This window comes from Bufo bufo, chromosome 10 (assembly GCF_905171765.1).
Source record: "Bufo bufo chromosome 10, aBufBuf1.1, whole genome shotgun sequence".
Taxonomy (NCBI): domain Eukaryota; kingdom Metazoa; phylum Chordata; class Amphibia; order Anura; family Bufonidae; genus Bufo; species Bufo bufo.
Window position 1 is genome coordinate 34406957 of NC_053398.1, and position 23389 is coordinate 34430345.

General features: G+C 45.0%; 1 protein-coding gene and 1 long non-coding RNA gene across 5 annotated transcripts in view; one reads left to right on the plus strand and one right to left on the minus strand.

Moving 5' to 3' along the window:
* Window positions 1-345: 345 nt before the first annotated feature.
* PPP6R3 (protein phosphatase 6 regulatory subunit 3) overlaps window positions 346-23389 on the minus strand; it is a 101821-nt gene continuing 78777 nt past the window's right edge. For all 4 annotated transcript variants that reach the window (XM_040409546.1, XM_040409548.1, XM_040409547.1 and 1 more), the window contains 4 exons: window positions 15009-15106; window positions 12949-13093; window positions 8962-9081; window positions 346-2981 (listed from right to left, as the gene is read on the minus strand). In XM_040409546.1, the coding sequence (XP_040265480.1) occupies window positions 2930-2981; window positions 8962-9081; window positions 12949-13093; window positions 15009-15106 (415 nt within the window). In that variant the 3' untranslated portion in view covers window positions 346-2929. The remainder of the gene's footprint in view (window positions 2982-8961; window positions 9082-12948; window positions 13094-15008; window positions 15107-23389) is intronic.
* LOC120980438 lies at window positions 13426-14919 on the plus strand. The gene is made up of 2 exons (XR_005774527.1): window positions 13426-13481; window positions 14732-14919. It is a non-coding gene; the product is annotated as an uncharacterized LOC120980438 (long non-coding RNA).

Here is a 23389-nt window from a genome sequence, read left to right on the forward strand (position 1 = left end):
TAGCAGCTCAGCCTCATTGAAGCCTCTACTGTGAGCACCGCTGCCTTCTCAAAAAAAAAAAGCTAATCAGCAGGGGCCCCGGATGTCAGTCCCGCACCAAAAGGATAGATCAGTGAGAAAAAGGTAAAGAACCCATTCACGTATAGCAGCATTTACATGCAGCAATCACTGATTTACACAGGGCAATTATAGGGACTGTGCATTCATACAGATGCTCACCCCAATAAATGTCCCAATCCTTGGGCCTCTACAGGCTGGTAAATTTCATACGATGGAAGGACTCCAGCTAAGGCAATAGCGCAGTGTTGCATGTCATAAGGTAATGAGGCAGACACTACACGCACACATGATGGTCTTGTGGTTTTATTTACATCGACTTTGGGAAGTCTATAAAAATAATTTACATCTAAAGTTTTATTCTGCACAGTACTCCGCTTACTCACATGCAGCAGTGTAGTAGTTAGTACCGTAACAAAAGGACACCAGAAGGAGCAAAGGAAGGCATTAGAAGGAGACACGCCACACTTTAGTTTCTCTTTAATAATGCCTGAAAAAAATAATCTGATATCCCCTGCATCTCCCCTACTATTATACATTTGTATCTAATACCTCCAGCATGACCTGAGCTCATTGTTCACCAACTTCCTTCCAATAAATCCTAGTAAGTGGTGTTCGTCCCCACAACAGCATATTGGAGAGTTTCAGTGGTGGAGATGGTAGACATCCTGTCCCACTAACCTACTGATGTGACCACAGGCGGTGGGTACTTTGGTCAGCTCCCAGTCATTGGCGCATATCAATCTTCATACAGCCATATTGGATTAGCTGTTTAGTGCCCATTTTCTACACCTCCTTCTGCAGTGATGTCCTCACATTACAATACTCTTGTATTAGTTTCTTTTTACGGGTCGAGTTTAAAACCTCCCAACGTCACTGACTGTACATGTGTTCCTAGCAGCTCATCGTGAGTCCACCTTCCCTCTCAACCATTTTGAAGTCGCCCAGCCCTCCTGACATGCTTGCTTTCCACATGAAACCCTTCTAGTAAATCTGGGAACTGTGTTATCACTCCTCTATTACCACCCCCCCCCCCCCTCCTGTAACTGGATGTCCAGAGGTTACCATTCCCCTTGGCAATAGGGTATGCCCCTAGCCGTCAGCACTGAGGGATGAGACGTGCTACACTGACCAGTATAATGGGAAAGCCCAGCAGTCAATTTAGTCACATTTTCAGGAGGAGGAACAGCACAACGACAAAGTTTAAGAATCGATGCTCCAGAAATGTATTATTACGGGGAATGCAAAGAGTTACTAAAACAGGCAAGAAAGTTGACAGGTCCTGAAGACTCTCACACAAACTTTCTACATACTTTGACTTCCCCTAATATATAGGTACAGTCAGAAACAGGAGTATAGAGCAGCACTGTATTGTTTGTACTTTATGAATACTGACAGATAAGAAAAAAAAAAATATGAAACAAAGGCAAATTCAAAAGCATGCAACCCAAATACATCTTAAATGAGGTAAAAAGGAAACTATACGCATATTTTCCTTTTTATTGTAGTATGCAATGTAATGCTTAGGCACGTTGCATTGGAGACTACGCCTAAAAATTGTTGGCCTCAATCTAGAGGTAAATTTTTCCTCTTAAAATACCAGTTTAGGAGAAGTCTCACAACCCATTAGAATCTATTCATGAAATTAGACAGATTTAAAATCTACAAAAAGAGGTGTGCAAGAGGTGGACAACCCTCGTGTCAGACTGGCAACTTAACATTGCTTTTTTTTCCTGCTTCAAGAAGGCGGACTGGAGTTTTACAGGAATATAGAAACATTATAAATTACATAGAATTAGCTTTCATAATCACTACCTATGTACAAACCAGTTTCAGTCTATGGGGGGAAAAAAAAACCTGGTTTTGAACTTGTATATAAAAATAATTCACAGATCGGCACAAACAGATGTCATGCAAATTTAAAGTTTGATCTGTATATTTAGAAAAAAATAAAAAAAAAATATACACATTTATAATAAAATGCAAGTCCGCTTCTATGGGAAAACGGACAAGCATTTTATTTCACATCAAACAGAAAAAATAAAAATTGGGTAAAACTTCAGCTGAAAAAAAAATCCTGATGATTTCTTTTCTCACCTGCTGCTTTTAAAATAAGAATTACAGAGCTTATGGCTTTACATTAACAATCTGTCAGAAATGTAGTAATAAATACTTAAACTCTCTACCAATAGAATAGACATTTGATTTGAACTGAAAAACAAAAACAGAAAAAAAGAAAAACTATGTAAAAACAGCAAAAGGATATCTGATAAACTTGCTGCAAAAAACGAGGAACACTGGTGTCTGAATCACTTATGGTAACCTAAATACAATGCGAACAATTTACAGGAAGTTTTTTTTTATATCAAAGAATAATTCAGTTTGAAAGAAAAAAAAAAGTGACTATTGTACAAAGTGGAAAAAGAGTAACGCATGAACTGGTAAATACTTTGGTCACACTAATTGTCAAATAGTTATGCTTTCAAATACATTAGATCTGTGTGTATACACTTTATAAAAACTATTTTTACAACCATTTTAACCATAGTATCACTATTACTGAAGTGGTGAGTTCTCAAGTGGTGAGTCCTCATGTCGTAGGGCACCGGTTTTGTTGAATGCAATACAATATAAACATACACAAAAGTCTTATTTCTCAATGTGCAATTTTGTTTTTACACTTTCAAGTCTGTACAACACCTTAAAATCTAAGAAGGAAAAAGAAAAAAAAGTTGCTGGTCCTGATCCCTTGCAAAGTTAGTGCAGCAGTGACTGGCGTTGACAGGCTTCTGACGAAATCCTCAAGTAACTCCACTTGCAATCCCGAAGGGTAGCAGTCTGCAATCTTCAGCTGAACAGCAGGCATCACACATCATACTGGGCCGTTGCTAGACGCTCCATCCAACACAATTTGCTCAGATGTCCTATATAAATAAAAATAAATAAATAAAATAGACAGCTCAGAATTACTCCCAGTTATGACTTCTAATACTTTATTTGGACAATAAGGGCTCATACACACGGCCGTACCCCTTTTTAGGGGTCTGCAAAACAGTCACCAGCCGTGTGTTCTGCATTTTGCAGAACGGAACGTACTGCCCATAACAGAACGGCCCTATGCTTGTCCGTAATGCAGATGCAAAGGACTTTTTTTGTTGTTTGCAGGGGCATGGAACGGGCATACAGATGCGGACAGCAAACAGGTCTTATTTATATTGGGGATCTTATCTGTGGTCTTATTGGGGGTCATTCACATTGGGGTCTGTGCTGAGGTTTGATTGAGGGTCTTAACACTGGGGGAGGGGAGTCTGAGGCTGCGAGCTGAGGTCCAATTAACATTGGGGGTCTGGATTGCTGATCTGACCTGAGGTCTAATGAAAAAATTGGATTTTTGGACTTACCGTAAAATCCCTTTCTCGTTCACTTCACATGGTGCTGTGTCCCCCAGTGTATAGGCCCAGCTACCACTAGGAGGCGACACTAGATCTGAAAAGGGTTGGCTTTACCCTCTCCACAGACACTAGGCTAATCAGTTTGTACCAATAGCAGTAGGAGAGAGAAAAAAAAAAAGCAAAGAACCAACATGTCCTGGACCGGGAAAGGAAAGAACAGCACCCCAGTGACAGGAAAATAAATGAAAACAAAGGGTGGGATCTGTGTCCCCCAATGAATTGAACGAGAAAAAGGATTTTACGGTGAGTACAAAAATCCAATTTTCTCGTTAATGTCATTGGGGGACACAGCACCATGGGACGTCCCAAGGCAGTCCCTGAGGGTGGAAAGGAAATCTCATGCAAAAAGTTGGGTCCACAGGTACAGGAGAACCATGTGACCCAACAGGACCAGGAGAGGCTATAGCATGAAATGGTAGATCGAAAAATTAAGAAAGTGAGACGAGAGGCTCCAGGACCAGGAAGAGTCCAAAGAAAGAAATTATGGGAGTGCCTGGTAAAAAAAAAGGCCATATGCAAGAAAGGAACAAAGGGAAACACCCAGCTCCACCCAAGGTGGGAAAAATAAAGAATCTAGAGCAGGGGTGGCCAACCTGAGGCTCTCCAGATGTTGCAAAACTACAACTCCCAGCATGCCCAGACTGCCAACAGCTATCATTCTACAGCAGGGCATGGTGGGAATTGTAGTTTTACAACAGCTGGAGAGCCACAGGTTGGCCATGCCTGATCTAGAGGATAGGGAGCAGGGCTAGATGTCCTGCGCAAGAACCAAGAGTTGAACAAGTGCGCACTAGAGAGCCAGAGGAAGGATCTGGAAGAACCAGGGCTCCCCCTGAAGAAACAGGAAAGCAGCACAACCGGAAGGCGTCTGTTGGGAACGACCTAGCGCTCTGCATATAGAAGGATGCTCTTGGAGGAGGATCTATAATGGGACAGACCCAACAAGAAAAATTAGACCATGAGGGAACTTGGCAGGAGAGGAAATGCCTGGGAAAAGGACAGGAGCAGTCCTAAACCAAGGAAAAAAACTTCCTAGAGACAAGCTAAAGGAAGACCCTTTACATGGCCTGTCCCTGGCAAACACCATGTGAAGGCCAGGGTAGAGAGGAAACAAGGAAGCACTGGAGGCTGAACGATTGAGAGAAAAAATAGCAAAGACTCACCATGGGAAGGGAGCAAGCCTCCTTCCAAAGCAAGGCAGGTGGGGAAAAAAAAGAGAAACACCCTAGGAGAAGGTGGAAACCCCATCCTGCCAAAGAAAGTAGCCGACCCCTGGAGGAGAAGGGGGTCCTCAGTAATGGCCAGGAGAAGGGAACATAAAGACATGCTTCCCATACAAAGGGAATCGAGCCTCAGAAAAACTGGAATAAAATATCACTGTCAAATCTAAGACAACAGAAATCCCTGGCCACATGAAGTCTCAGGAAAAAAGGAACCAGTCACAGGCCCTGGTGATACAAGTGGGGACACACTCGTCTGAGAGATACTGGAGTAAGAGAGAAGACTCCAAACAGCCTAAGGAGGAACAGTTCTCAACTAGACGGAAAGCTCCAACCCAGAAGTGGCCAAAACAAATGTAACTACTAACCGGAGCAACAAACCCCCAGGTACCAGGACCTGAACCTGGGGAGACGTGAAAAGGTTAGAATTTCAAGAGGGAAACAAGCCTATGGGGACCAGGGGAGGGGGAAAAAAACAAACCGGGCCCGAAGAAGCAGCTGTCATACAGAGCAGCTTGGGACTCCAAGCAGGATTACCCAGTCAGAGGCTCAAGTAGGGTTAACAGAACTGGACCACATAAGGACAATAATAACCTGATTATCAAAGAAAAAAAATGAAATGTAGCAACCATAGGGAAAAAAAACATCAGCCATGGTTAACCAACTATCCCAAGTGTGGTGCAAGCATACTGTATAACACTGCCCCAAAGGGGCAAGTACGGCACCCTGGATTTTGTAAAAGAATCGCCAGACATCCATATGTCAGAAGAGGATGCAGAATTTGCCAGGGGAAGCCGGGAGAGACTACACTGACATGTAGAAACCAGCTACCAGCAGAGCACAATGAAACCCCCAAGGAAGGGGGAAGAAACTGATAGGTGCAGAAAACAGCAAGGCCCAAGGGGACGGCACCACTGTCATGTAGCACCACTAATCCGCGAATCTAAGGGAGTACCAAGAACACCCGGACCATGAAGAACTACGGGACCATGTCCGATACCAGAGTGAGCAGCAGAAAATTCCAGCCATCAAGTAGGTGTGTGGCGCTAGTTAGTCCTGTCACAGCCATATCAGAGAGGACATCCAGCTAAGACCAAAAAACTGCAGTAGCGGCTGGTGCTCAAAATGCTGCATATCCCTGCAGGATAGAGCATCCAGTGGTGATCCAGGTACTCTGCCAGGACTGGGCCATGTAACCCAGGCAAAAAAAGCAGAGGCAGTAACAACGCGAGTACTCCATCCATGAAATGGGGTAACGCAGCTGTGCGGAATAAAGCAGTACTTTATAGGGTTGACAAATAACAAACCTAGCATGATAGCCAACATGGTTGTCTGGAGCATAACCGGACTGAAGTCTTGTTAAATAGTGCCTCAAGCAATAAAGTAAAAATCATGCCTAGTACAGGGGCAATGAGAAGACCTGGTGCACTCAGAGGGCCTGGTTCAGGAGGTACTGCACCGGGTGTCAGATCTGAACTGGCCAGCCATATACTGGATCTAACAATTGCAACTCTACTCTGCCCAAGACGGGAAGGGAACATATGGTTACCAGGTACATACTACAACCAGGATGGTTTGTTGAATACAGCGCCTTGAGATCGTACATGTACACCGAGGACTACGGTAATGGGTGCCAGATGCACACTAGAGCCAGTAAAGTGATGAAGAGGGGCCACATGATTGCCTAGCACACATTAGAGGCAGGAAAGGGTAATGCAGGAGCCGTATGGGCCACAGATTGTACCAATAGGGCACGGTACTTGGAGATACTACAAATACTCCGCCTGAGACTAGGAGTAATCTGGCTGCATTGTTCACACTATAATGAGAGTGGAGACAGCATCTGGAAATGGTACAGGTACTCTGCTTGATAAAGGAGTAGTATGACTGCGTGATGCACACTAGAACCAGACAGGTGTGATGGCTACAGCATTTGGAGATGGTACAGGTACTTCACCCAATAATGCAGTAATATGGTTGCGTGGTGCACGCTAGCCCCAGGATGGTGTATTGGCTACAGCGTCTGGAGAAGTGATAGGGTGGCCTGGAACACTCTCGGACTAGGAGGGTGTGTTGAATATAGCCCCTGGTAATAGTGAAATTACTCCAGCTGAAAAGGAGATACATTGGAACCAGGAAAGTCTACCGGATACAGCATCTGGCAGTGGTACGAGTATACCCCTGTGAAGAAGGCGTAAATACCTGGGACACCACATAGGTGTGCCAGCGTGCTAAACACTGTGGTGGGGAAAGCACAACCTACTGGAGAGGTGCAACCAGGGGAGTGCCATCTGAAAATCAACTAAAAGGGGATACCAACCCTGGAGAAGAGAGGTTCCTCAGTGGACATTTGTCTTCGACCACCCAGAGAGATTCTGTATGGTGGAAGTCTGCCTGATGCTCTGTTCCGAGTCAGAATCGGTGCAGAGGAATCCCCCAATGAGGCAGAAGAAACCTGAAGCATTTCCCTCAGTGCTAGTCCCGTCCTGGGAGGAAAGCAGGATGCAGGGGATCAGCGGGACCTATGAGGGGAAACCCTAGGCCGCTATTGGACTCTGCCCCCTGATATGGAACGAGGCAGGAAGCAAAGGACTCCCAGGGGCGGCCGATGCTGCCGCTTGAGGGCAGGGAAGAGCGCCATAATATCATCATAGCTGAGAATGGGCACAGGCAAAGGGAGAGGTGAGGTACCCATGTGGGGAGAAGGTTACCCCTGAACAGAGTTTAGGGTAACCCGACTGAGCCCAGGATCCAGGCAGCGCATGCAGGCACAGCAACCCCCAGCCACCGCAGGAGCAGAAGCAACCCAGAGGGAGGTATGGAGGGCAAGGGGACCTGCCACACATGAACCACCGAACAGGGGCCCAAGATAATACGACCCACCAATGACGCTACATGCGGGCAGGGGGCACTGAAGTTGGGGAAAGCACCCTCTGGGAAGAAGGACATCTCGTCCTCCCACAGGAAATTCCATGCAGAACCAGACTGGACAGTAAAGGACAGACCTCTAGAAGGCCATGAGGGAGGAAACACGCCTAGAAAAAAAAAAACGGGAAGCCAGAAAAAAAATGGCAGGAAAGAGTTTATCCTATTCCCAGAGGAAGCTGGGGCTAGACTAGATCGTGTAGCCAAAAAGGCGGACTGATGCTGCCGGGTGTTGGGAAGCGGAAAAGCTTCAAAAGGCTACAAAAAAAGGGTATGCACGGAAAGGGGGTCACTCCCATTGGTGAGAAAAATTACCCAATAGAACCTCTGGATGGCGGGGGACACCGTGGGACCTGTTGAGGGGAGGAAAGGAATGCTCTGAGGAAGGAGGGAAGGGGTCATAGCGACCTCCATACAGAGAGAAAATGAGCCACACAGAGATCCTGGATATCAGGAAAAAGGTGGGAACTGGGGCAGCCTAGTCCAGGCACAAGCTGGGGACTAGAGAAATTAGGAGGCAAAGGAAGGGAAGGACGGCCAGGGGACCCTGATGGAGTATGGATGGAGTGAAACTCGCACTACAGTGGGATTACCAGTACTCCACTGCGGATGCAGTAATAGGGGGCTGGGTGACCGGTGAGGTACGCGCCCGCAGAGGGTGCTACTAAAGTGGACCTCCACGATGAAGACCCCCTGCTGCAGGATAAAACCTGCACCTGTTAAGTGAAGAAAAAAAAAGAAAAAAAAGTAGCAAGACCTGCAAGAGAAGAGCAGGTCGTGTCTGCCTCCTACGGACATTAGACTAAGGCCTCTTGCACACGACCGTGTGCATTTTGCAGGCCGCAAAAAATACGGATGACATCCATGTGCATTCCGTATTTTGTGGAACGGAACAGCTGGCCCCTAATAGAACAGTCCTATCCTTGTCTGTAATGTTGACAATAATAGGACATGTTCTATTTTTTTGCGGAACGGAAATAGAATGCACACTGAGTACCTTCCGTTTTTTTTTTTTTGCGGACCCATTAAAATGAATAAACACGGAAAGAAAATACGTTCGTGTGCAAGAGGCCTAAAACTGATTAGCCTAGTGTCTGTGGAGAGGGTATAGACCACCTGGGCAGAGCCAACCTTTTCCATATCTAGTGTCGCCTCCTAATGGTAGCTGGGCGTATACCCATGGTGCTGTGTCCCCCAATGACAAAATCTTTTTTTCTTATTCTTTTCTAAAACCTAGGTGCGTCTTATGGGCAGGTGCAAAAAATACAGTATTTATGCAATACCTGTTAAAATGAATAATTACTCACTTCTGTTCTTGACCGCTACTGTTTGGCTGTAAAGCTGGAGGATTTTCCATTGCAGAATCAAAGTTCTCCACAACATATTTACAGGCCGAGTCATTAGAGGTAGACAATTTCCCTTCCTCACTAATAAAAAAAAAAAAAGTGAAAATAATTAGAAATAAGACTTGTGTAAAATAAAGTAGTAAAACAGTAACCTCATGCACTGGGTGCCACCAATGGTAGGAAGGACAAAAACCAAAAGAAAATAACTTGCTCTGCACAAAAAAAATAAAAAAAATTTCCATGGATGCTTATGACAGAAATGGGAGAAAATGGAAGTGAAAAACGAGGAGCTTTAGGGCAATACGGGAAATGCATGGAAAACCTGCACAGTGAGGATCTTTAAAGATACATACCAATAGGATTTCAACACTCTGAAGCCAATAGTGTGCAGTGGAAAGGGAAAGGAGGAGAAGCAGGCATAAACAGAATGCTACTTAGTACATGTGGCGAGTGGTGCAGGAAGAGAAATACTACACATTGTTTATTCCCTGCAGACAGGATTATTCCCCTCTAAGGCTACTTTCACACTAGTGTTTTTTCCAGATAAGTCATGGATTTGCAAAAACGCTTCCGTTACAATAATACAACCGCATGCATCCGTCATGAACAGATCCGGTTGTATTATGTCTTATATAGCCAAGACGGATCAGTCATGAACTCCATTGAAAGTCAATGGGGGACGGATACATTTTCTATTGTGTCAGAAAACGTCTCGCTCCGCATCCCAGGATGGACAGAAAAACGCTGCTTGCTGTTTTGGCGTTTGCCTCCAGAGCGGAATGGTGACTGAACGGAGGCAAACTGATGCATTCCGAGTGGAAAAGGCTCCGCTCAGAATGCATTAGGCCAAAACTGATCCATTTTGGACCGCTTGTGAGAGCCCATGACTGATCTCACAAACTGAAAGCCAAAACGCTAGTGTGAAAGTAGCCTAACAAACATGCATGCTTAGCTGAGACGAGTGTGCATATTTACGGTGGAGCCATCAGGAGAAGCAGCTGGTGGCCAAATCGCAGCTTTCTGATGTCTTTGGCAGACTGGACAGTAACATACTTCTTCCTAAGATACCCTCTGAAAAGTTGTGTTCTCTTTATTTTATATTGAACTAGACTATGATTTGTGATCTTATAGGATAGACTTTTTTGTGGGTTTTGTTAAAAAAAAAAAAATAAACCGTCTCACTGTTTTTCTTTGAACACTGCTTTTCTTATCTTATAAAGAAAGCTATGGGGGAAACACCAGATGCAATGCAAGAACACCCCCTAAAAATACCCAGTATGTAGTACATTTCTTAATGCATGATTTGCATCCAGATGTTAACGTAAAAGGGCATCTGTCAGCAGATCTGTCCCTATGACACTGGCTGACCTGTTACATGTGCGCTTGGCAGCTGAAGGCACCTGTGTTGGTCCCATGTTAATCAAAAATGAAGTTTTAATATATGCAAATGAGACCAAGAGCAACAGGGGCGTTATTACTCCTAGCGCAGTGATGGCTAACTAACCTTGGCACTCCAGCTGTGGTGAAACTACGACTCCCAGCATGCTCCATTTATTTCTACAGAGTTCTGAGAGCAGCCAAGCAAGGGGGGCATCTTGGGAGTTGTAGTTTGACCACAGCTGGAGGGCCAAGGTTAACCATCACTGTCCTAGGGGCTCTGCTACATCCTCTGCAGAGAGCAGAGCCTCTAGGTGTAATGATAACGCCCCTGTTGCTCCTAGAGGTTCATTTGCATATATAAAAAAAAATTCTCAGCAATACAGGCACATATGAACATGGGACTATGACTACTTTCACACCTGCGTTTTGGGCGGATCCGTCATGGATCTGCAAAAATGGATCCGTTACAATAATACAACCGCATGCATCCGTCATTTACAATAATACAACCGTCTGCTCCGTTTCGTCAAGTGGACAGCAAAACGCTGCAAGCAGCCTGCAGAGCGGAATGGTGACTGAACGGAGGCAAACTGATGCATTCTGAGCGGATCCTTTTTCATTCAGAATGCATTAGAATGCAAACTGATCCGTTTGTGAGATCCGTTCAGGGCTCTCGCAGGCGGTCCAAAACGGAAAGCCAAAACACTAGTGTTAAAGTAGCCCAACACAGATGCCTTCAGCTGCCAAGCGCACATGTAACAGTTCTGCTGACCGATGCCCTTTAGAGTGAAAACACTGAAAAAAAAATACCCCCCCAAAAAAATACTCTAAAAACATGTGACATCACCCTCACGACACACTGCCTTTTGATAATAAAGACAAGCCATGTCACTTACTTGCAAGCTCAAGGTAGTTTCTATAAAAAAAAAAAAAAAAAAAAAAAAACAAACACCACACTTAGGGGTAGTGGAAGGAGAGTGCAGAGTCCTCATTCTTGAGCATGGACTGCTCCAACAGCGGATTGACAGCTCTCTCTACACTGTGCAAAAGGAGAAAGCGGCCAATCAGTGGCAGGTGGGTGGGGAGCAGACAGCTCTCAAAAATATCAAAGGGGTTTTCCGAGATTTTAATAATGATGACTACCCTCAGGATAGGTCATCTGTATCTGATTGGAGGGCGTCGGGCACCCGAGATCCCCGCTGATCAGCAACGGTGCTTGTAGTAGTGCCGTGGCCCTCTCAGTTTTTCCTAGGCCAGTGATGGCACGTTCAGCGTTCTCATGGCCTAGGCGCAGCTCAGCCCCCTAGAAATGAATAGGTTATATTCTAGATCCCAAGCACATGCCATATGTTATTGATACCAGGCACAGCCACTATACAATGTATGGTGCGGTGCTTGGTTTGCTGCGACGAGGCAGCGTTTCTCACAGGAGCGCCAGCGCCTTCTCAAACAGCTGTGTCAGACGCCCACCGATCAGATACTGATGACCTATTCACAGGATAGGGCATCACTATTAAAATCTCAGAAAACCCTTTCAAGGACTCCAGGGGGTGCACATATCGAGAGGACAAGCTTCTGATAAAGTGTGAGTTTATGGAAACTACTTCAAAGCTAACCAGTAACTGGCACGCCAATATAATCAAGGGGTCTGTCACCCCTATGCTTCTCCTGTCAGATACAGCAACATCAATCTGGTGACAGACTGCCAGTGTGTTAGTCGTCCCCTTGTATTTTTGTAGGAGAGGTCTGCAGTACTGAACGCATTAAAAATAAGGTCGACTGATTGTAATCATGACTGCTTTTCTACTTGAGATGCCTCTCCCATGATATACCCAAGAATACCAGAGGCTTTTACTGCTTTCTAGGTAGATTAGGTGTGAGGCTTACTAAAGGGGTTGTCCAGGATTCAAAATATCATACTTTGCAAAAACAGGACCACATATGTCCACACGTTGGTATCTCAGCTCCATTTAAGTGAGGATGAGCTGCAATACCATACACAACCTGTAGACAGGAGCGGTGGTGTTTCTGGGAGGAAGCAGACATTTTTCTGACTGCGGACTATAACCCCTTTAAAAGGAGGTTGTCTCATTTCAGCAAACTGCATTTATCATGTAGAGAAAATTAAAAGAAATGTGACCAATTATTTTATTTCTTCTGCCAGTTAAAACCAGATAGCAGCACACATCATTTTTTACTAATTGTTTTAATTTTCTGATTGTAGATGTTTTTATTCTATTTCCTGAACAGGATTATGGGGGCAGCCATCTTGCCCGAGCTGTTCTTGCTTTAAAGCAGCCACATGGTCCATGGACACAACGGTAAGGAAGGGACATCCTGGACTTCTATGGCAGAGTTTTCTAGGCATGCCCTGTGACGAGGTCAGAAAGGAGCAGATAAGCTGTAATATCACCTATTGTGGTGCGTTTTAGAAATCTCCTGGGCAGTTTTCAAATACGATTAGCAAATTTCTGGAAGAAACTGACAAGACCTCACATAGACGCACCCTTAACGTGAACGCAGGATATTAAGCCTTATATATACCATGCAGTCTCACTTTCAGTTTACCTTTTAAAAACTGCAGTCTCTGTTTTTGCATCAACAGTAAGGCTGAGGGTTTCCTTCATACTGCCATTCATCACAGTTTCTGTCATCTGATCGGAATTCTCAACTTCCTCTTCACCATCAGAGCTAGCGTCCATTGCAACAGTAACTATTAAAAGGTTTAAATATAAAAAATAATAAAAAAAAAAAAGCTTTGTCAGTCAGTCATACAGCACACATTTTAATTAAACCCAATCCTTTCTTAGACGTTTGGCAGAACTTGGGGAACTCCCATGTTGCAAGATATCCATTTCAGGACTGTGTAGAAGCCAGCAGAGACTGAAGGTGTATTTAGACACACTAATTATCAGGCAGATTATCGGGAACGACCGTTCCCGACAATCTGTCTGAATGTGCTGCCGATCACCCGAAGAACGAGCAAAATACTCATTCATCAGGTGATCCTGTCGCTTCTGCTGCTCCTGGGCAGCAGATCGTGTGGTCTAAACAGTGATCTGCTGCTCAGAAGCCATGATTCCATATGGGGATCACTACAGGTTCTTCTCAGAAAATTAGCATATTGTGATAAAGTTCATTATTTTCTGTAATGTACTGAAACATTAGACTTTCATATATTTTAGATTCATTACACACAACTGAAGTAGTTCAAGCCTTTTCTTGTTTTAATATTGATGATTTTTTTGCATACAGCTCATGAAAACCCAAAATTCCTATTAAAAAATTAGCATATTTCATCCGACCAATAAAAGATAAGTGTTTTTAATACAAAAAAAGTCAACCTTCAAATAATTAAGTTCAGTTATGCACTCAATACTTGGTCGGGTATCCTTTTGCAGAAATGACTGCTTCAATGCGGCGTGGCATGGAGGCAATCAGCCTGTGGCACTGCTGAGGTGTTATGGAGGCCCAGGATGCTTCGATAGCGGACTTAAGCTCATCCAGAGTGTTGGGTCTTGCGTCTCAACTTTCTCTTCCCAATATCCCACAGATTCTCTATGGGGTTCAGGTCAGGAGAGTTGGCAGGCCAATTGAGCACAGTAATACCATGGTCAGTAAACCATGCAAAATTTGCTTTCATCCGAAAAAAGTACTTTGGACCACTGAGCAACAGTCCAGTGCTGCTTCTCTGTAGCCCAGGTCAGGCGCTTCTGCCGCCGTTTCTGGTTCAAAAGTGGCTTGACCTGGGGAATGCGGCACCTGTAGCCCATTTCCTGCACACGCCTGTACACGGTGGCTTCCGCAGGTCCCGCAAGGTCTGGAATCGGTCCTTCTCCACAATCTTCCTCAGGGTCCGGTCACCTCTTCTCGTTGTGCAGCGTTTTCTGCCACACTTTTTCCTTCCCACAGACTTCCCACTGAGGTGCCTTGATACAGCACTCTGGGAACAGACTATTCGTTCAGAAATGTCTGTCTTACCCTCTTGCTTGAGGGTGTCAATGATGGCCTTCTGGACAGCAGTCAGGTCGGCAGTCTTACCCATGATTGCGGTTTTGAGTAATGAACCAGGCTGGGAGTTTTTAAAAGCCTCAGGAATCTTTTGCAGGTGTTTAGAGTTAGTTGATTCAGATGATTAGGTTAATAGCTCGTTTAGAGAACTTTTTCATGATATGCTAATTTTTTCATGAGCTGTATGCCAAAATCATCAATATTAAAAGAAAAGGCTTGAACTACTTCAGTTGTGTGTAATGAATCTAAAATATATAAAAAGTCTAATGTTTATCAGTACATTACAGAAAATAATGAACTTTATCACAATATGCTAATTTTCTGAGAAGAACCTGTATAGTGATCCGTCCTCATACTGTGAAGGAGATCGCTGCATGTAAATGCGTGGTCTTCACTGAACGAGCAGCCGACTGTCAGGGAGGAACGCTCATTTCCCGGCCGCTGCATTGCCCTGTGTAAAGCCAGCTTGACAAATAGGGTATTTAAATATAATCTTTTCTAGGTTTAGGGTTCAATTAAACAAAAAAATATTTTTTGAAATTATCCAAAAAGGTTCAAAGAAAGGAAGAACTAACGCACTAGAACACAATACTACATTTCAAGAACCCTTTATTTACTTTCAGTTTGGGCGGATGCATTAACACTCAAGGGGTCCATTGGCTCTGTACTGGTTTCCATTTCCACAGGAGAGTTACTTCTTGCAGCATCTTTTGCCCTGTAAAAATAAAATATATTTTCATGCATACATTTTTGCACTCTATAAAAACTGCACCACCAGGGTGAGGTGCAATCATATCTGCCTCTGAGCATGCTTCGTGGCAAGTATGATGCCACCTTAACAACGGTGGAATCAATTTCTCATGAGCTTGAAACAGTCTGTAAATTTGCCTCTGTTCCCAGCAGGAGTGACAAGGCACATGGCTGCGCACTGATTGATTTTTGCAGGCTGCACATTTGACAGATTCTCTTTTAGGGTGTGCACCTATGGAGCTAAGGCCTCTTTCACACTTGCGTTGTTGGGATCCGGCATGCACTTCCGTTGCCGGAGGTGCCTGCCGGATCCGTAACAACGCAAGTGTACTGAAAGCATTTGAAGACGGAACCGTCTTCCAAATGCGTTCAGTGTTACTATGGCACCCAGGACGCTATTAAAGTCCTGGTTGCCATAGTAGGAGCGGGGAGCGGGGGAGCGGTATACTTACAGTCCGTGCGGCTCCCCGGGCGCTCCAGAATGACGTCAGAGCGCCCCATGCGCATGGATGACGTGATCCATGTGATCACATGATCCATGCGCTTGGGGCGCCCTGACGTCACTCTGGAGCGCCCGGGGAGCCGCACGGACGGTAAGTATGCTGCTCCCCTGCTCCCCGCTACACTTACCATGGCTGTCAGGACTTTAGCGTCCCGGCAGCCATGGTAACTATTCAGAAAAAGCTAAACGTCGGGTCCGGCAATGCGCCGAAACGACGTTTAGCTTAAGGGCGGATCCGGATCAATGCCTTTCAATGGGCATTCATTCCGGATCCGGCCTTGCGGCAAGTGTTCAGGATTTTTGGCCGGAGCAAAAAGCGCAGCATGCTGCGGTATTTTCTCCGGCCAAAAAACGTTCCGTACCGGAACTGAAGACATCCTGATGCATCCTGAACGGATTACTCTCCATTCAGAATGCATTAGGATAATCCTGATCAGTATTCTTCCGGCATAGAGTCCCGACGACGGAACTCTATGCCGGAAGACAATAACGCAAGTGTGAAAGAGCCCTAAACCTTCTAAAATATAAACTTGTCAAAATGTAGGTATTAGGCCAAGTTCACACTTCAGTCATTTGGTCAGTTATTTTAAGCCAAAGCTAGGTGCGGGTGAAAAACAGATCTTTCCATTATACCTGTGGGCTTCACTACTGGTTTTGACTCACAATAACAGTTGGAAATAAGTGTGAACTTGGCCTTAGCAGGTTCAAATGGCTGAGCTAAGGATAAAGGGGTTCTCCGGTAATAATGACACTACTGGGGCGTGGCCTGACCGTGCACGTAGGCAGACGCACGAGGTGGAGCTCCTGACTAAAGAACTCAGAGTTTTGCATACAGAAACTAAATATATTGAAACCCCATCACCAGAAAACTCAGCTAATTGGAAGGAAGCCCAAGGATTGTTGAAGGACCATCTACAAGTTAGGGCTGGGGATAAGCAGTTTTTTTTTTTAGAACCCAAGAGTTCATTAGTGGGGAAAGCGCTGGCCATTTACTGGCCACTATTATCAAGGCACAGGCTGGTCCCTCCTGTGTGACCTCTATTAGGGACGTGCATGGAAACTTTGTTACGAGAGATATTTTAGGGGCATTTTACACTCATTTTAAAGATGTATATCAATCTAGGATGACGGTTACTGAGATAGATAGAACCCACTACTTACTAGAAATATAAATGGCTACCCTTTCCATGAAACAGACAGCTACTTGAGGAGACAATCTCATTAGAAGAACTAGAAATAGCATTGCAATCCTTCCCTAACGAGAAGGCGCCTAGAGGGGGATGGCTTGCCAGGGGAATTTTATAAGAAACATCAGGAAATTTTACACTCCTCAATGTCCAACGATGCTCTGCAGGCAGGTACCCTTCCCAGCTTAATAAGGGAGGCGATAGTGTAGGGGTGGGCGATATGGCCTAAAATCTATATTGCAATATAATTTTAAAGCATGTGCGATATATTGTTTTCTATATTGGGGGGGGGGGGGGGGGGGGGGGGGGTGTTTAAATTAAATTATTTTTTTTCACTTTTTATTTAATAACTATTAGCCTCCTTAACCCCTTAAGGACCGGGCTCATTTTCACCTTAAGGACCAGGCCATTTTTTGGAAATCTGACCAGTGTCACTTTAAGTGCTAATAACTTTAAAACGCTTTGACTTATCCAGGCCGTTCTGAGATTGTTTTTTCGTCACATATTGTACTTCATGACACTGGTAAAATGAAGTCAAAAAAATTATTTTTTTTTGCACAAAAAAATACCTAATTTACCAAAAATTTGGAAAAATTTGCAAATTTCAAAGTTTCAGTTTCTCTACTTCTGTAATACATAGTAATACCCCAAAAAATTGTGATGACTTTACATTCCCCATATGTCTACTTCATGTTTGAATTGTTTTGGGAATGATATTTTATTTTTTGGGGATGTTATAAGGCTTAGAAGTTTAGAAGCAAATCTTGAAATTTTTCAGAAATTTACAAAAACTCAATTTTTAGGGACCAGTTCAGGTCTGAAGTTGATTTGCGAGGCTTACATAATAGAAACCACCCAAAAATGACCCCATCTAAGAAACTACACCCCTCAAGGTATTCAAAACTGATTTTACATACGTCGTTAACCCTTTAGGTGCTGCACAAGAGTTATTGGCAAATGGGGATGAAATTTGAGAATTTCATTTTTTTGCCTAATTTTCAATTTTAACCCATTTTTTCCACTAACAAAGCAAGGGTTAACAGCCAAACAAGACTGTATCTTTATTGCCCTGACTCTGCCGTTTACAGAAACACCCCATATGTGGCCGTAAACTACTGTACGGCCACACAGCGGGGCGCAGAGTGAAAGGTGCGCCGTTTGGTTTTTGGAAGGCTGATTTTGCTGGACTGTTTTTTTGACACCATGTCCCATTTGAAGCCCCCCTGATGCACCTCTAGAGTAGAAACTCCATAAAAGTGACCCCATCTAAGAAACTACACCCTTCAAGGTATTCAAAACTGATTTTACAAACGTTGTTAACCCTTTAGGTGTTGCACAAGATTTAATAGAAAATAGAGACACAATTTCAAAATTTCAAATTTTTGGCAGATTTTCCATTTTAATATTTTTTTTCCAGTTACAAAGCAAGGGTTAACAGCCAAACAAAACTCATTATTTATGGCCCTGATTCTGTAGTTTACAGAAACACCCCATATGTGTTCGTAAACCGCTGTACGGGCACACGGCAGGGCGCAGAAGGAAAGGAATGCCATACGGTTTTTGGAAGGCAGGTTTTGCTGGACTGTTTTTTTGACACCATGTCCCATTTGAAGCCCCCCTGATGCACCCCTAGAGTGGAAACTCCAAAAAAGTGACTCCATTTTAGAAACTACGGGATAGGGTGGCAGTTTTGTTGGTACTAGTTTAGGGTACATATGATTTTTGGTTGCTCTATATTACACTTTTTGTGCAGCAAGGTAACAAGAAATAGCTTTTTTGGCACTTTTTTTTTTTTGTTATTTACAACATTCATCTGACAGGTTAGATCATGTGGTAATTTTATAGATCAGGTTGTCACGGATGCGGCGGTACCTAATATGTATACATTTTTTTTATTTATGTAAGTTTTATACAATAACTTCATTTTTAAAACCAAAAAAATGTTTTAGTGTCTCCATAGTCTAAGAGCCATAGTTTTTTCAGTTTTTGGGCGATTATCTTGAGTAGGGTCTCATTTTTTGCGGGATGAGATGACGGTTTGATTGGTACTATTTTGGCGTACATGCGACTTTTTTGATCACTTTTATTACCTTTTTTGGTAAGTAAGGTGGGCAAAATTTCAATTTTCTCATAGTTTTTATTTTTTTATTTTTATGGCGTTCACCGTGCGGGGAAAGTAACATGACCATTTTATAGATCAGGTCGTTACGGACGCGGCGATACCTAATATGTGTAGTTTATTTAATTTTTTTAATTTTTATTCAGTGATAAATGTTATTTTTTTTTATCTTAACTTTTTTCACTTTTTTTTTACATTTTTTTGACCCAGACCCGCTTGGTTCTTGAAGATCCAGTGGGTCTGATGTCTGTATAATACAGTACAGTACAATATATATTGTTCTGTACTGTATTTTACTTACACTGAACAGATCTATGCTTTCAGCATAGATCTGTTCAGCACCATGGACAGCAGGACGCCTGAGCAGGCGTCCTGTTGCCATGGGAACCCTCCCCGTCTGCTCAGAACTTCGCAGACGGGGAAGGGTAAGCACAGGGCTGAGGGGGGCTCTCTGGGGGCTCTCTCCCTCTCCATCGGGGGGCTGCAAAGGCACAGCAGCCCCCCGATGGAGAGGGAGGGAGCTCCCTGACCGATGACAGTTAACTTTTTCCATACAGCGGTCCGTACGGACCGCGGTATGGAAAGGGTTAAACGGCTGACATCTGCACAGATGTCAGCCGTTTATACCAGGGTGCCAGCAATGTGCTGGCACCCTGGTATACCCACTAGAAGCCAACGATCATTCATGGGGAGGCGGGCGGGGGATCGCGATCCCGCCTGCCGCAACGCCCCCACCGCATGCAACGCCCCCACCGCATGCGACACCCCCCCCGCACCACCCGCCGGCATCAAATCATGCAGGGGTGCAGGGGGGGGTGAAAAATATAGATTTTAGCCACTCTAAAGTTTCTGATCGCCGCGGTCAGGGACCGCGGGGATCAGAAACTGCAAAAAGCGCAGCAAACCGCAGGTCTGAATTGACCTGCGGTTTGCTGCGATCGCCGACACGGGGGGGGGGTCACATGACCCCCCTGGCGTTGTCACAGGATGCCGGCTGAAGGATTTCAGCCGAAATCCCGTTCCGTTTAACCCCTCGGGCGCCGGAATACAGATTTTAAGTCAGGACGTACCGGTACGTCCTGTGTCCTTAAGGACTCGGGAAATAGGGCGTACCGGTACGTCCTATGTCCTTAAGGGGTTAAGGGCTAGAACCCTTGTCATATTCACCCTAATAGAGCTCTATTAGGGTGAATAGGACTTTACACTCTCCCTGCTGCCCTGTGCACACAACAGCAGGGAGCTGACCATGGCAGCCAGCCTCTGATGTGCCCCCCCCAGTCTCTGATGTGCCCCCTCTGGTAACTCAAACCCACCCCAGTATTAATCATTGGTGGCAGTGGCCACAGGGTCCCCCTCCCCCCATCATTGGTGGCAGTGGCCACAGGGTTGCTTCCCCCCCCCCCCCAATCATTGGTGGCAGTGGGCTCCGATCGGTTACCATGGCAGCCAGGATGCTACTGAAGTGCTGGCTGCGATGGTATGTTAGCGAGCAGCATTATACTCACGCGCGCCGTGGCCGCCGGTCGCTCCTTCTCAAAAGGTCTGTGCGGTGCATTGCTAATGCTAAAAGCATTAGCAATCCGCCGCACAGACAGAAGGAGCGCCCGGCGGCCACGGCGCACGCGAGTATAATGCTGCTCGCTAACATACCATCGCAGCCAGGACTTCAGTAGCGTCCTGGCTGCCATGGTAACCGATCGGAGCCCCAGCATTACACTGCTGGGACTCCGATCGGAACTGCCCACTTCCACCAATGATGGGGGGGGACCCTGTGGGATATGGCCGGCACATTCATTGGTGGCGCAGTGGCCACAGTCCCTCCCCTCCTCCTCTGTCCTCATTGGCGTTCAGCGGCAGCCGCGCACAGTGGGGAGGGAGGGACTCCCTCCACTGTGCTGGCCGGCTCAGGAGAAAAAGTGCGTGCAGAGAGTGCGATCATATCGCGGTCCGGCGATATGGCGAAAATCCATATCGTGGCCCAAATTTATATCGCATATACCGCCCACCCCTACGATAGTGGTAGTAATCCCAAAACCAGGCAAGGACTCCACACAAGTAGAATCCTATCGGCCCATCTCTTTGTTAACAGTGGATATAAAAATCCTGGCCAACGTTCTGGCTAACAGACTGTTAAAGGTCATTCATTCTGTTATTCATGAAGATCAGTCTGGCTTTATGCCTGGCAAATCCACGTCTCTAAATCTCAGGCGCCTATTTCTTAACCTTCAGTTGGGAGGGGGTGGGGAACATGGGTGCGGTGGTGTGCTCTCGCTCGACGCTGCCAAAGATTTTGACAGAGTCAAGTGGGAATACTTGTGGGCGGTCATGACTAAGATGGGGTTTGGCCCGGGGTTCTTGGGTTGGGTGAAATTGCTGTACAATGGGCCTAGGGCTAAAATTCGGGTTAATGGAGGACTGCCTCGGCAATAGCTTTGGAGAGAGGGATGAGACAAGGGTGTCCTCTCCTGTTTGCCCTGGCTATAGAGCCCCTGGCATTATTGTTAAGAACCACGCCGCTCATGCAGGGGTTCAGAAGAGGTGAGGTGGAGGAACGAATCTCATTGTACACAGACTATATGTTGTTGTATGTGGGTGATCTAGCCTCAATTGACCCAATTACATCCATAATTTCTGAATTTGGTAGGCAATCTGGGTTGCTTATCAGCTGGAACAAATCAGTGATACTTCCGCTGTCCCCGCTTCCCCAGAGTCTGTCTAAGGCATACTAATTTGAAGTTTGTATCTTCCTTTAAGTACTTGGGAGTTGAGGTATCCACTGACTTCTACAAGTACATACAAGATAATCTAGTACCATTGCTAGCTAGGTTCAAGCTTAAAGCTATATCCTGGCATAAATTGCCACTGTCTCTGGTAGGCAGGGGCAATCTTCTTAAAATGGTGCTAATGCCACAGCTCTTGTATATACTGCATAATTCACCAATATGGATTCCTATGCACTACTTTTATAAGACACAACAAATTTTCCGCTTTTTATTATGGCAGAATAACAGGAGGAGAATAAGGTATGAGACGCTGCAAAGGGACAAGGACTCCGGAGGCCTAGCACTGCCTAACCCTCTAATATATTTTATATTGGCTCAGCGCCAACATTTTAAGGGATGGTGTGGCGCCGGGGGGGGACAGGAAGAAGTGAAGAAGTGGCAGACTGATGGAGTAGGAGTCAGCCTTCACCTCCTATTACTGGGTATGTAGCTAGACTGAATACAGTTAGATTGGCAAGCAGAGTCTACCTTAAGCGCAATAATCTCTCAAAATTTGAGGCTATCTGGGGACCCTGGATTGACAGATCTGGTCTTTGTAGTCCATGGCTGGCGCTTGCTAGGGGAGTTATGCATCTCTAGTAATGTAGGTCTCTGAGGTTGGGAGAGATGTCACTCGGATTGTGGCTTGGGGGCTGGGATGTATCGCTGTCCCAGGGGAGTAACAGCTGTCTGTAGTTCTTGCTCAGTTTTTATCCTTTTTTGTAAGGATTTTTCTACAATCTGTCATTGTGATGGTCTCTTTTCGGGGGGGGGGGGGGAGATCAGTAGTTGGGGTGTTATAGTCTACTATTGTTTGATGGTCACTTCAGTCTGTTACATTAAAAAAAAGGACCAAAAAAAAAATTAAATAAAAAAATCACACTTCATTATGTTTAAACTAGGCTTGTGAACATAATGTATATTTATTTGCCTGCCTGAAAAGAAATTATTAAAAAAAGATATTTGATTAAAAAAATTTGAATGACACTACTAAGTGCCAGGAGCCACTTACCTGCTCTCTGCCACAGCGGCCATGTCACTGCTGAAGCCAGTCATTGGCTGCAGCAGAGCATGTGAGCGTGCCTATGCTGCGCCAGAAGTAAACCACTGTGGCAACTGGAACATAGAGACGCGGAGGCAGCGCAGATGACCACTGCAGAGGAGAGCAGTTAAGTATGAACCCTTGGCTTAGCGAGGCAGGCTGCAGGCGCCTCGAAAAAAGGTTGTATTACCAGAGAACCCCTTTAAGTCAGCTTTCCTTGCTCACGGCTCTGAACAGACACCGCTTCCACAGAAATCATTGAAAGCACTTGGCTTTACACAGAGTTTTGCACCTTTTGTGGCTGTAAAGGCTAAAATGTAAAAGTTCAGAAACATCAGTTTAATACATTTCCACCCCGAGTTCAAAAATGACCAAACTGCCTCAGATGAAGAAATTGCTGATTTCATAAAGATGCCCACTACCGTTAGGAAAGAATTAGGCAAACAAGATGCAACTGTTGCACACAAACAGTTAAACTGGTCAAGGGACAAGATGCATAAGACTGCGGGTGACTGCTATATTTTAGACAGATAAAGCTTTAGGTGTAAAAAGGATTGGTAGCCAGAGGTTGCACTGTAGTCACTGTCACACTGGGCCTGTAGAAAAACGCTTGAGACTTTACTGTGACATCTGTCA